The following is a 14,105-nucleotide window of genomic DNA, read 5'->3' as shown; positions in this document are numbered from 1 at the left end:
AAAGGGTTACCTTTGTAAAGTGGGGAGACATGGCTGGGGAGAAAGCAGAGTGAAATAAGCTGTCAGAGTAATGACAAACCTGTTATCTTTTGTTAGGGGCCTTGCCAGCAGCAGAAGAGCAGAAGGAAGACAGTGACTCCCCCTGGGATTCTGAGGTACCTACTTTGGAGGAGGCAGTGAGGTCCCGCTGGATCAATGGCTTCTGGGCTCCTTTCCCTTTGCTGCTGCTTTTGCCACACGCTTGCACCTTGTACCTGGACATGCCAGTGCTGCAGACAAAGTGTTCAGTTAGTGCTGGGACAAAGTGAGGTCAAGCTAATGACCTGGGTCTCTTTGCAGCTGACCTGCAAGCTGGATTTCTAGAAGAAAGCAGTAAAGCTTCTTGCTGCTTACAATCTCCTAAAATCCTAGAAAACTCGTATAGTGAGGATTGCTGTTTTCGACCCCACAGCCTCCTTCCCTGGATCCATTAATGTCAGATGGATGACTGTTATGACCTCCAGTCTGGAGATGTATTTCTCCTATCTAGGTTCTCTCTGCATTAGGCAGGAGTACTTCATCCCCTTTGGAAAGCCCTGCTCAAGAGAGATGCCTAATGTGCTGGCTGTGTTTGCCTCTTTTGTTGCTTCTGCCAGCGGATCCTGCTCATTAGGCCTGTTGCCTGAAGCAGAAGTGTTATGCATGGAAGTGGGTTGAGAAGGAGCCTTTGCCAGTTCTCAGACGTGTCTTTTAAATTACACAGACTGATTCTGACGGTCCCTGGGATGTGTCGAAAAATGTGCTACTTTCTGCTGCATTCGGCAATAGATTGGACGCGCGTGCTGTGTTAGTACGGAGCGGCAAAGGTAGTTTCAGAGGGACTAAATGGTTACCTTTGTGAACTTCTCTGGGGTGACATGGCTGGGGAGAAGCAGAGTGAAATAAGCACTCAAAAACATGCCTGTTACCTTTTGTATAGGGGCCTTGCCAGCAGCAGAGGAGCAGAAGGAAGACAATGACTCCCCCCGGAATACTAAGGTACCTTCTCTGGAGGAGGCAGTGAGGTCCCGCTGGATCAATGGCGTCTGGGATCCTTTCCCAGTTGCTGCTGCTTTTGTCACACACTTGCACCTTGGACCTGGACATGCCATTGCTGTAAAGCGTTCAGTTAGTGCTGGGACAAAGTGAGGTCAAGCTAATGGCCTGGGTCTCCTTGCAGCTGACCTCCCAGCTGGATTTGTAGAACAAAGCAGTAAAGCTTCTTGCTGCTTGCAGTCCTCTGAAATCCTACAAGACTGACACTGTGAGGATTGCTGTTTTCCACCTCCTAGCCTGCTTCCCTGGATCCATTAATGTCAAATGGTTCCCTTACGACCTAAAGTCTGGAGATGTATTTCTCCTATCTAGGTTCTCTCTGCATTGGGCAGGAGTACTTCATCCCCTTTGGAAAGCCCTGCTCAAGAGAGATGCTGAACGTGCTGGCTGTGTTTGCCTCTTTTGTTGCTTCCGCCACCTGATCCCGCTCGTTAGGCCTGTTGGCTGAAGCTGAAGTGCTGTGGGAGGAAGTGGGTTGAGAAGGAGCCTTTGCCAGTTCTCAGACGTGTCTTTTCAATTACACAGACTGATTCCAAAGGTCAAGGGAAAGTGTTGCCCACCTTGACACTTCGTGCTGCAGTGGGCAAGAATTTGGATGCACGCTCTGTTGGAGTGGAGCACGGCAAAGGTAATTTCAGAGGGACTAAATGGTTACCTTTGTAAAGTTCTCTGGGGTGACATGGCTGGGGAGAAAGCCGAGTGAAATAAGCCCTCAGAGTAATGACCAACCTGTTATCTTTTGTTAGGGGCCTTGACAGCAGCAGATGAGCAGATGGAAGACAATGACTCCCCCTGGGATTCTGAGGTACCTGCTCTGGAGGAGGCAGTGAGGTCCCGCTGGATCAATGGCTTCTGGGCTCCTTTCCCTTTGCTGCTGCTTTTGCCACACGCTTGCACCTTGGACCTGGACATGCCAGTGCTGCAGACCAAGTGTTCAGTTAGTGCAGGGACAAAGTGAGGTCAGCTAATGTCCTTGCATCTGACCTCCCAGCTGGATTTGTAGAACAAAGCAGTAAAGCTTCTTGCTGCTTGCAGTCCTCTGAAATCCTACAAGACTGGCATTGTGAGGATTGTGTTTTCCACCTCCTAGCCTTCTCCCCTGCATCCATTAATGTCAAATGGTTCCCTTATGACCTAAAGTCTGGAGATGTATTTCTCCTATCTAGGTTCTCTCTGCATTGGGCAGGAGTACTTCATCCCCTTTGGAAAGCCCTGCTCAAGAGAGATGCCGAACGTGCTGGCTGTGTTTGCCCGTTTTGTTGCTTCCGCCACCCGATCCCGCTCGTTAGGCCTGTTGGCTGAAGCTGAAGTGTTGTGCGTGGAAGTGGGTTGAGAAGGAGTCTTTGCCAGTTCTCAGACGTGTCTTTTCAATTCCACAGACTGATTCTGAAGGTCCAGAAGAAAGTGTGCTGCTTCCTGCTGCAGTGGGCAAGACTTTGGATGCGCGCTCTGTTGCAGTGGAGCACGGCAAAGGTAATTTCAGAGGGACTACATGGTTACCTTTGTAAAGTTCTGTCTTTGTAAAGTGGGGTGACATGGCTGGGGAGAATGCAGAGTGAAATAAGCCCTAAGAGTAATGACATGCCTCTTACCTCTTTTGTTAGGGGTCTTGCCAGCAGCAGCAGAAGAGCGGAAGGATAACAAAGACTTTTCCTGGGGAGATGATGACATTTCCTGGCTTTTGGAGGTAGCTGCTCTGGAGGGAGCAATGTGTTTCTTCTGGATCCATGGTGTCTGGGCTCCTTTCCGTTTGCTGCTGCTTTTGCCACACGCTTGCACCTTGGACCTGGATATGTCAGTGCTGCAGACAAACTGTTCAGTTAGTGCAGGGACAAAGTGAGGTCAAGCTAATGTCCTTGCAGCTGACCTCCCAGCTGGATTTGTAGAACAATGCAGTAAAGCTTCTTGTTGCTTGCAGTCCTCTGAAATCCTACTTCTGCCTAGGTTCTCTCTCGGTTGGGTAGGGGTACTTCATCCCCTTTGGAAAGCCCTGCTCAAGAGAGATGCCGAACGTGCTGGCTGTGTTTGCCCGTTTTGTTCCTTCCACCACCTGATCCCACTCATTAGGCCTGTTGACTGAAGCAGAAGAGTTGTATGTGGAAGTGGGTTGAGAAGGAGCTTTTGCCAGTTCTCTGACGTGTCTTTTATATTACAAAGACTGATGCCAAAGGTCAAGGGAAAGTGTCCGCTGACCCGACGCTTCCTGCTGCAGTGGGCAAGACTTTGGATGCGCGCTCTGTTGCAGTGGAGCACGGCAAAGGTAATTTCAGAGGGACTAAGGGGTTACCTTTGCAAAGTTCTCTGGGGTGACATGGCTGGGGAGAAAGCAGAGTGAAATAAGCCTTCAGAGTAATGACAAACCTGTTATCTTTTGTTAGGGGTCTTGCCTGCAGACAGAGAAGAGCAGAAGGAAGACAGTGACTTTTCCTGGGGAGATGATGACTTTTCCTGGCTTTTGGAGGTAACTGTTCTGGAGGGGGCAATGAGTTTCTTCTGGATCAGTGGCGTCTGGGCTCCTTTCCCTTTGCTGCTGCTTTTGCCACATGCTTGCACCTTGGGCCTGGACATGTCAGTACTGCAGACAAACTGTTCAGTTAGTGCAGGGACAAAGTGAGGTCAGCTAATGTCCTTGCAGCTGACCTCCCAGCTGGATTTGTAGAACAAAGCAGTAAAGCTTCTTGCTGCTTGCAGTCCTCTGAAATCCTACAAGACTGCCACTGTGAGGATTGCTGTTTTCCACCTCCTAGCCTTCTCCCCTGGATCCATTAATGTCAAATGGTTCCCTTATGACCTAAAGTCTGGAGATGTATTTCTCCTGTCTAGGTTCTCTCTGCATTGGGCAGGAGTACTTCATCCCCTTTGGAAAGCCCTGCTCAAGAGAGATGCTGAATGTGCTGGCTGTGTTTGCCCGTTTTGTTGCTTCCGCCACCTGATCCCGCTCGTTAGGCCTGTTGGCTGAAGCTGAAGTGTTGTGCGTGGAAGTGGGTTGAGAAGGAGCCTTTGCCAGTTCTCTGACGTGTCTTTTCAATTACACAGACTGATTCCAAAGGTCAAGGGAAAGTGTTGCCCACCTTGACACTTCGTGCTGCAGTGGGCAAGAATTTGGATGCACGCTCTGTTGGAGTGGAGCACGGCAAAGGTAATTTCAGAGGGACTAAATGGTTACCTTTGTAAAGTTCTCTGGGGTGACATGGCTGGGGAGAAAGCCGAGTGAAATAAGCCCTCAGAGTAATGACCAACCTGTTATCTTTTGTTAGGGGCCTTGACAGCAGCAGATGAGCAGATGGAAGACAATGACTCCCCCTGGGATTCTGAGGTACCTGCTCTGGAGGAGGCAGTGAGGTCCCGCTGGATCAATGGCTTCTGGGCTCCTTTCCCTTTGCTGCTGCTTTTGCCACACGCTTGCACCTTGGACCTGGACATGCCAGTGCTGCAGACCAAGTGTTCAGTTAGTGCAGGGACAAAGTGAGGTCAGCTAATGTCCTTGCATCTGACCTCCCAGCTGGATTTGTAGAACAAAGCAGTAAAGCTTCTTGCTGCTTGCAGTCCTCTGAAATCCTACAAGACTGGCATTGTGAGGATTGTGTTTTCCACCTCCTAGCCTTCTCCCCTGCATCCATTAATGTCAAATGGTTCCCTTATGACCTAAAGTCTGGAGATGTATTTCTCCTATCTAGGTTCTCTCTGCATTGGGCAGGAGTACTTCATCCCCTTTGGAAAGCCCTGCTCAAGAGAGATGCCGAACGTGCTGGCTGTGTTTGCCCGTTTTGTTGCTTCCGCCACCCGATCCCGCTCGTTAGGCCTGTTGGCTGAAGCTGAAGTGTTGTGCGTGGAAGTGGGTTGAGAAGGAGTCTTTGCCAGTTCTCAGACGTGTCTTTTCAATTCCACAGACTGATTCTGAAGGTCCAGAAGAAAGTGTGCTGCTTCCTGCTGCAGTGGGCAAGACTTTGGATGCGCGCTCTGTTGCAGTGGAGCACGGCAAAGGTAATTTCAGAGGGACTACATGGTTACCTTTGTAAAGTTCTGTCTTTGTAAAGTGGGGTGACATGGCTGGGGAGAATGCAGAGTGAAATAAGCCCTAAGAGTAATGACATGCCTCTTACCTCTTTTGTTAGGGGTCTTGCCAGCAGCAGCAGAAGAGCGGAAGGATAACAAAGACTTTTCCTGGGGAGATGATGACATTTCCTGGCTTTTGGAGGTAGCTGCTCTGGAGGGAGCAATGTGTTTCTTCTGGATCCATGGTGTCTGGGCTCCTTTCCGTTTGCTGCTGCTTTTGCCACACGCTTGCACCTTGGACCTGGATATGTCAGTGCTGCAGACAAACTGTTCAGTTAGTGCAGGGACAAAGTGAGGTCAAGCTAATGTCCTTGCAGCTGACCTCCCAGCTGGATTTGTAGAACAATGCAGTAAAGCTTCTTGTTGCTTGCAGTCCTCTGAAATCCTACTTCTGCCTAGGTTCTCTCTCGGTTGGGTAGGGGTACTTCATCCCCTTTGGAAAGCCCTGCTCAAGAGAGATGCCGAACGTGCTGGCTGTGTTTGCCCGTTTTGTTCCTTCCACCACCTGATCCCACTCATTAGGCCTGTTGACTGAAGCAGAAGAGTTGTATGTGGAAGTGGGTTGAGAAGGAGCTTTTGCCAGTTCTCTGACGTGTCTTTTATATTACAAAGACTGATGCCAAAGGTCAAGGGAAAGTGTCCGCTGACCCGACGCTTCCTGCTGCAGTGGGCAAGACTTTGGATGCGCGCTCTGTTGCAGTGGAGCACGGCAAAGGTAATTTCAGAGGGACTAAGGGGTTACCTTTGCAAAGTTCTCTGGGGTGACATGGCTGGGGAGAAAGCAGAGTGAAATAAGCCTTCAGAGTAATGACAAACCTGTTATCTTTTGTTAGGGGTCTTGCCTGCAGACAGAGAAGAGCAGAAGGAAGACAGTGACTTTTCCTGGGGAGATGATGACTTTTCCTGGCTTTTGGAGGTAACTGTTCTGGAGGGGGCAATGAGTTTCTTCTGGATCAGTGGCGTCTGGGCTCCTTTCCCTTTGCTGCTGCTTTTGCCACATGCTTGTACCTTGGGCCTGGACATGTCAGTACTGCAGACAAACTGTTCAGTTAGTGCAGGGACAAAGTGAGGTCAGCTAATGTCCTTGCAGCTGACCTCCCAGCTGGATTTGTAGAACAAAGCAGTAAAGCTTCTTGCTGCTTGCAGTCCTCTGAAATCCTACAAGACTGCCACTGTGAGGATTGCTGTTTTCCACCTCCTAGCCTTCTCCCCTGGATCCATTAATGTCAAATGGTTCCCTTATGACCTAAAGTCTGGAGATGTATTTCTCCTGTCTAGGTTCTCTCTGCATTGGGCAGGAGTACTTCATCCCCTTTGGAAAGCCCTGCTCAAGAGAGATGCTGAATGTGCTGGCTGTGTTTGCCCGTTTTGTTGCTTCCGCCACCTGATCCCGCTCGTTAGGCCTGTTGGCTGAAGCTGAAGTGTTGTGCGTGGAAGTGGGTTGAGAAGGAGCCTTTGCCAGTTCTCTGACGTGTCTTTTATATTTCAAAGACTGATGCCAAAGGTCAAGGGAAAGTGTCCGCTGACCTGACGCTTCCTGCTGCAGTGAGCAGGAGTTTGGATGCGCGCTCCGTTGCAGTGGAGCACGGCAAAGGTAATTTCAGAGGGACTAAATGGTTACTTTTGTGAATTTCTCTGGGGTGACATGGCTGGGGAGAAGCAGAGTGAAACAAGGACTCAGAGTAACAACACACTGTTTCCCTTTTTTCTAGGTATCGTGCCAGCAGCAGGAGCAGAGCTGAAGGAATATTTTGACCCTTCTTCTAAGAATAAGGTACTTAGCTTTGTTGCAGATGAATTGCATTGCCTTTGGCTGAAGTCAGATGTAGTGTGATGCTGCAGTCTTGATGAGCATTCGTTTCTCCACTGTGTCTGTGTTTTCTTGCTCATTTAGGTTCCTACACTAGAGGCAGAAGGTCTTCAGCTAAGATCTGATTCTTCAAGTCTAACAGGTTCTCAGCTGGACAGACAGGTGACTCTAATAGAGGCAGAAGCAGATATCCCTAAATAGAGCCTGTCAGTGTAAGCAGAGATGTTCTGACTGTGGAATTCATTTTGAAAAACTGCTGAGAGGAGGTGGTTGAGTCTGGACCTGTGCTATACTTCAGACCTCATTTTGTTTGCATTCTGAAGCAGAAGGGCTGGAATAAACCTTGCTCCAAGTCCCATCCAGCTTCACTTTGAACAATTCCACAACCGGGTCCAGTGTCCCACCACAGTCTTTGCAAACAATTTATCCCTTATGTCCCATCTAAATCTACCCTCTTTTGTTTTTAAATGATTGCCTCTTCTTCTGTCGCTACAGGCCTTGGTAAAAATATCTCTCCCTCTATTTACACTGAAAGACAGCAGTAAGTTCTGCCCAGAGCCTGCTTTTCTCAGGCTGAAAAATCCCAAGTCTCTCAGCCTTTTTCATGGGAGAGCTGTTCCAGCCCTCCAAACATCTTTGTGGCATTCCTCCGTCCATGTCTTGCTTGTGCTGGGGGCCGCGGAGCTGGATGCAGGCCTCCAAGTGGAGCCTCATGAGATCAGAGTAGAAAGGGAGAATTGCCTCCCTCGACCTGCTGGCCAACCTGATGACCAATCTAGTTATATAATCCCATCAGTGAAAGCATCTCTTGTGTTGTCATGTTCTTACCGATTTCTCCATGCTCATGGAACACTATTTCTTTAGCCATTGGTCAGGCAGCTGCTGGAGAAGCCTGATGAAGTTCTCAAAAAGAACTCCCTGGCAGAACCTTCACTTGGAGCTCTGAAGACCCACAGCAAGGACCCAAAGGAAGAGAAACCGCTGATGCAGGAGAAACTGGAGAGGTCTGAAGCTAAGGTATGGGAAAGCCTGTCTCTTGGCAGGGCTCAAGGCCTTCTTTGTAGCGCACTAGAGCAGGGAAGTGATTCTTCCCTGAGAAGAACACAAGGTGGTTCAGTGTGCAGCTAGCTGTGATGGGAAGGAACAGCACTGCTGCCTTTGGTGTCTGCCTGTTGGCACGACTTGAAGTGACAGTGGAGGGCTGCACTAAGGTGGCGCAGGGACCGAAAAATTATATGCGGAAGATTTACTCAAGGAGGATAAAAGAATTTTTGCTCAGAGAAGTTTTGGCTGCTAGGAAAGGCCCAGCATGGGGGGAGATTATCTCCCATGAAAAGCACTGTCTATATTTCTCTGCCTGTCTGTTTAAGAAGCTAACTCCATTGTTGCAAGAAGAGGTAACCCATTCTCACAGACATGCTGTGGGGCCCCTGCCAGGGGAGAGAAGAAGTCCATAGAAGGACAGGGAGAGAACACAACCTTGAAGTTGTTGTTGTGGGGTAAAAAAGTGTTTTGCCCGGGAGTTAGAAAAGTGGTAACCCCTGAGGGGGTGGTGTTCTTGGTGTAGGGCCCAATCAGAAGCTACATTTTGCTCCTCTGAAATCAACATATTATAACAGACCGGAAAAGGAGGGAGATGATGTAACTGGAAAAGGAGTAGCCGTAATCTTTCCCTTTTGTGCCTCCGGTTCTCCATCCTGCCGCAGGGGGGAGGGAGAGTGGTGAGCCAGTGAGCAGCACTGTGGCTTGGAGAGTCTCAATGGAAGCACTAAACTGGGGAGTACCATTCCTAAACCACGACACCACCAACGCACTACAACTTGTGTTTGGAGTCCTTGAGAAAGGAGAGAAACGTTGTGGCAGCCCATAGGAAATGCTCTAAGAAATCAGTGTAGACATAGGAGAGGGCCCAGTATAAAAGAGGAAGAAGTAACACAGGTTTTGAGAGTTTTCATCAGTGTCAAAGCAGCCCACTTGTTTTGAACAAACGTAAGCCGTCTACTGAGGATTCTTGTTGGGGTTTGGCATCTGCAGGAACCAAAAGATCATCATATGCAGAAGGAATGTTTTGCTGCGTCATTGAAGAGTGCCCCAAAGGAGAAGGAAATAACAACTTCCAGGAACCTGCAAGGCCTTCCTCCTTCATGCAGCGTGTCTTTACCTGCAGCTATCGGCCAGCTGCGAGAACGCATTCACTGGTAAGACAGTGGAGCAAAGCTTCACTTTTTGTGATTGTGTAAAAACAACGGGACTTGCTTGTATCCCAGCGAGATACTACTACATGATTTTCAAAGATGCTTTTATTTTAGATGAGGTTCTTTCACACTGTTCCTTTGGGATTTGTGCTCTTGTGGACTTCTGTCATAAGGCCTGTACTTCTTTTTCAGTCTCGAAGTTGAGTACGCCAGGCTGGAAGCCACAGTGCAGCAACAAGCCCAAACAATTGCAATAATTGAGAAGCTCAGGCAAGCCCAAAAGGTACTCGGGGCCTTCGCTTTCATGACCCACGGAGCCTAGTTCCATATTCAGGCGGGGAAATTTTACGATGAGCTTTCCCTAGAGAGAGTCTAGGAGAGATCAGTTCCTCTTTCTACTGACTGTAGACTGCCCTGAAAGTCCTGTCTGTTCCCCAGCTTCCTGGCATTTTGAGTTGTGCCGTGAGACTAAACCAAATCCTACTTATTGCTGTCTGTGTTAGGGGTTGACAGTAATGCACTTAAGTATTAGTGCATTACCAGGTTTTGGTGTTTTCTGCTTTAGACCAGTGGGGAGGTTGAGGCCTCAGACAGCACTTCAGACAGTCCTACAGTAGAGGGATTTGGTACCTTTGCCTGTGGGCTTTGCATGGGCTCTGGTGATGCTGAGCACTTCTTCCTGGAGGAATGTCATGAAGCTGTGTCAGGGGAGGTTTACTTCAGATGTTAGGAAAAGGTTCTTCACCCAGAGGGCAGTTGGACCTTTTCTCCATGCAGGAGACTTTCTTGGCACGTAACTGCTCCAGCCACCCTCCACGTTTTACAGAGCACAGGGGGCAGTTGCAAGGGAATATTTTCTATTCTTGCTGTCCTGTTCACCCTCACAGCTGCTTTGCTTGTGGGCTTTCCATTGGCTCTGGTGATGCCGAGCACTTCTTCCTGGAGGCCCGACTGGCATCAACAGACTGTGACAGGAATTCTTCAGTTGCCTGTATTCCAGTCACCTTCCTGATTTGTGACTATGGATTCCCTGGCCAGAAGGCATGGGTCCATAATGCAATGAGATGACCTCCAAAGATGAAAATCCCTTTGCACAATGAAGGACACAGGGATTTGTGGTCCGGCCAGGACCGGACACACAGAGACATGGCAGGAACCCAGACTTTGGCACGTTTAGATTGTAAGGGTATAAAAGCTCCAGATTTTCTTTTGTTCGGGGGCCGTCCTTGGAGGCACCCAGCTCAAGCTGCTATTTTGTTATTTTATCAAGATTACATTATTTTAAGGATTGAGATGACTGAGGCTCTGCTGTGGGAAACCTGGGGTCGAGCTGCTAAGGAAGCCATGTCTGACTGTGTGAGTGTGGGGTGTGTAGAGAGTCAAGCGGGGCACCCATCTGCTCACGGGAGCCACGTGCTGCAGAGGGGCTTGGGGCTCAGCTCAAGTGGTGAGAGAGTGACTGCCACAGTGGCTCCTGGATGATAGGACAGGAAAGTTTCCTTAACAATTGCATCTGATTCCCTGTATTCAGAACCCAAGGGAATGGCATGAAGCTGTGTCAGGGAAGGTTTACTTCAGATGTTAGGAAAAGGTTCTTCAGCCAGAGGGCAGTTGGACCTTTTCTCCATGCAGGAGACTTTTTTGGCACATAACTGCTCCAGCCACCCTCCACAGAGGGTGCTTTACAGAGCACAGGGGGCAGTTGCAAGGGAATATTTTCTATTCTTGCTGTCCTGTCTACCCTCACAGCTGCTGCCAACTCTTTCTCTCCCACAGACATGCAAGTGCTCCATCATTCACAGAGGAGCGAGGCCCAAGCTGCCATAAGAAAGACAGCCATCTCTCCAGTGTAATTAACCCAGCAGTGCTTGGGCCATTTCAGCGAAGGCTCCGAGGCAAACTACACGGAGAGGGGTGCTCTGGAGCTGAGAATCATGCCAAGGGAGCAAGACAAGCTCTCCTACCCATTAAGACCTCGATACTAGAGCAGAGAGAGTCCCTTACTCTCAAGTGGGAAGCAGTGGAGCTGTGGCTCAGGGACAGCTCTGACTCAGCATGGATGGCACCAGCAGGGACTGAGTCCACCCTCACCCCTAGAACATTCCCACCCCTAGAACACCCCTACTCCTAGAACAGACTAATTTGTCTATAATGTAAGGAAATGAAGTACCAAGTCACCGCATTCCATATTGCCTAAATAGCAGCAAGAGGCAGTAAGAAATGCAAAAGAACTGCACATTTTGTGTAAAGCTTTGGAAGGCTGTAGAGACCTTTCACGCTCAGACAGTTCAAAGCAGAGCACAAAGCATCTGGCAGCAATCATTCTGGATGCATCACAGCTAAATGATAGGTCTGGCCTTGGCTGCTGCTGGTATAAGAGTGATGGCACCAGCAGAGACTGAGTGCTCTAAAAGGAAGGGACAACGTTCTGCCCGAGGCACAGAAGAAATTAACAGCTCTTGCTCTGGGACAACTGCTGACATTCTCTGGAATACACCTGCATTGCCAGAATCATGTAAGACTCTTCGCTATCAAGGAGGTAAGAAGGAAAAATCAATGTGGCCTGTAGGAGAATGATAACCCATCAGTGTGATGCATGTCTTGAGGGAGGTGCCAAAGCAGAGGAAAGTCAGCACTCCAAGGAGTGATGCGACTCTTCTCATATTTGTTAGGTGTCTTGCCAGGAGTGAGAGAAGAGCAGAAGAAAGACAAAGACTGCTCCTGGGATTCTGAGGTACCTTCTCTAGAGGAGGCAGTGGGGTCCCTCTGAATCACTGGCTTCTGGGATCATTACTGTCTGCAGCTGCTTTTGCCAAATGCTTGTAAGTCAGACCTTGACATGCCAGTGCTGCAGACAAACTGTTCCTGTAGGACTGGGACAAAGTGAGGTTCAGCTGGTTCTCCTTGCAGCTGACCTCCAAGCTGGATTTCTAAAAAAGGACAAAGCAGTAAAGTTTCTGTTAGAAGACTGGCTTGGTGAAGATTGTTGATTTTCTATCATACCGCAACCATCTTCCACTCCAGTCACTGTCAATTGGTTCCCGTATGACTCACAGTCTAGAGACTTCTTTCTTCTGCCTGCATTCTCTCTCGATTGGGCAGAGGTACTTCATCTCCTTTGGAAAGCCCTGGTCAAGAGAGATGCTGAACGTGCTGGCTGTGTTTGCCTCTTTTGTTCCTTCTGTCACCTGATCCCGCTTGTTAGGTCTTTTGGCTAAAGCAAAGTGTTGTGCGTGGAAGTGGGTTGAGAAGGAGCCTTTGCCAGTACTCAGACGTGTCTTTTAAATTACACAGACTGATTCCAAAGGTCAAGGGAAAGTGTTGGCCGCCTTGACGCTTCCTGCTGCAGTCGGCAAGAGTTTGGATGTGCGCTCTGTTGGAGTGGAGCACAGCCAAGGTAATTTCAGAGGGACTAAATGGTTACCTTTGTGAACTTCTTTGGAGTGACATGGCTGGGGAGAAGCAGAGTGAAATAAGCCCTCAGAGTAATGACCACCAACCTGTTATCTTTTGTTAGGGGCCTTGCCAGCAGCAGATGAGCAGATGGAAGACAGTGACTCCCCCTGGGATTCTGAGGTACCTGCTCTGGAGGAGGCAGTGAGGTCCCGCTGGATCAATGGCTTCTGGGCTCCTTTCCCTTTGCTCCTGCTATTGCCACATGCTTGCACCTTGGACCTGGACATGCCAGTGCTGCAGACCAAGTGTTCAGTTAGTGCTGGGACAAAGTGAGGTCAAGCTAATGTCCTGGGTCTGCTTGCAGCTGACCTCCCAGCTGGATTTCTAGAACAAAGCAGTAAAGCTTCCTGCTGCTTACAATCTCCTAAAATCCTAGAAAACTCATATAGTGAGGATTGCTGTTTTCGACCCCACAGCCTCCTTCCCTGGATCCATTAATGTCAGATGGATGACTGTTATGACCTCCAGTCTGGAGATGTATTTCTCCTATCTAGGTTCTCTCTGCATTAGGCAGGAGTACTTCATCCCCTTTGGAAAGCCCTGCTCAAGAGAGATGCCTAATGTGCTGGCTGTGTTTGCCTCTTTTGTTGCTTCTGCCAGCGGATCCTGCTCATTAGGCCTGTTGCCTGAAGCAGAAGTGTTATGCATGGAAGTGGGTTGAGAAGGAGCCTTTGCCAGTTCTCAGACGTGTCTTTTAAATTACACAGACTGATTCTGACGGTCCCTGGGATGTACCAAAAAATGTGCTGCTTTCTGCTGCATTCGGCAATAGATTGGACGCGCGTGCTGTGTTAGTACGGAGCGGCAAAGGTAGTTTCAGAGGGACTAAATGGTTACCTTTGTGAACTTCTCTGGGGTGACATGGCTGGGGAGAAACAGAGTGAAATAAGTACTGAAAGACATGCCTGTCTCTTTTTGTGTAGGGGCCTTGCCAGCAACAGAAGAGCAGAAGAAAGACAATGACTCCCCCTGGGATTCTGAGGTACCTACTCTGGAGGAGGCAGTGAGGTCCCGCTGGATCAATGGCTTCTGGGATCCTTTCCCTTTGCTGCTGCTATTGCCACATGCTTGCACCTTGGACCTGGACATGCCAGTGCTGCAGACAAAGTGTTCAGTTAGTGCAGGGACAAAGTGAGGTCAAGCTAATGTCCTGGGTCTCCATGCAGATGTGCTCCAAGCTGGATTTTTAGAACAAAGCAGTAAAGCTTCTTGCTGCTTGCAGTCCTCTGAAATCCTCCAAGACTGGCACTGTGAGGATTGCTGTTTTCCACCTCCTAGCCTGCTTCCCTGGATCCATTCATGTCAAATGGTTCCCTTATGACCTAAAGTCTGGAGATGTATTTCCCCTGCCTCGGTTCTCTCTGCATTGGGCAGGAGTACTTCATCCCCTTTGGAAAGCCCTGCTCAAGAGAGATGCTGAACGTGCTGGCTGTGTTTGCCTCTTTTGTTGCTTCAGCCACCTAATCCTGCTCATTAGGCTTGTTGGCTAAAGCAGAAGTTTTGTGCAAGGAAGT

General features: G+C 49.1%; 1 protein-coding gene across 2 annotated transcripts in view; it reads left to right on the top strand.

Moving 5' to 3' along the window:
* LOC135409465 (uncharacterized) overlaps positions 1-14,105 on the top strand; it is a 147,207-nt gene that overhangs the window by 44,060 nt on the left and 89,042 nt on the right. For both annotated transcript variants that reach the window (XM_064645046.1, XM_064645045.1), the window contains 2 exons: positions 97-155; positions 6,622-6,724. In XM_064645046.1, the coding sequence (XP_064501116.1) occupies positions 97-155; positions 6,622-6,724 (162 nt within the window). The remainder of the gene's footprint in view (positions 1-96; positions 156-6,621; positions 6,725-14,105) is intronic.

The sequence above is a fragment of the Pseudopipra pipra genome, chromosome 2 (assembly GCF_036250125.1).
Source record: "Pseudopipra pipra isolate bDixPip1 chromosome 2, bDixPip1.hap1, whole genome shotgun sequence".
In the NCBI taxonomy this organism is placed as follows: domain Eukaryota; kingdom Metazoa; phylum Chordata; class Aves; order Passeriformes; family Pipridae; genus Pseudopipra; species Pseudopipra pipra.
This window is presented reverse-complemented; position numbering and strand designations above follow the sequence as displayed.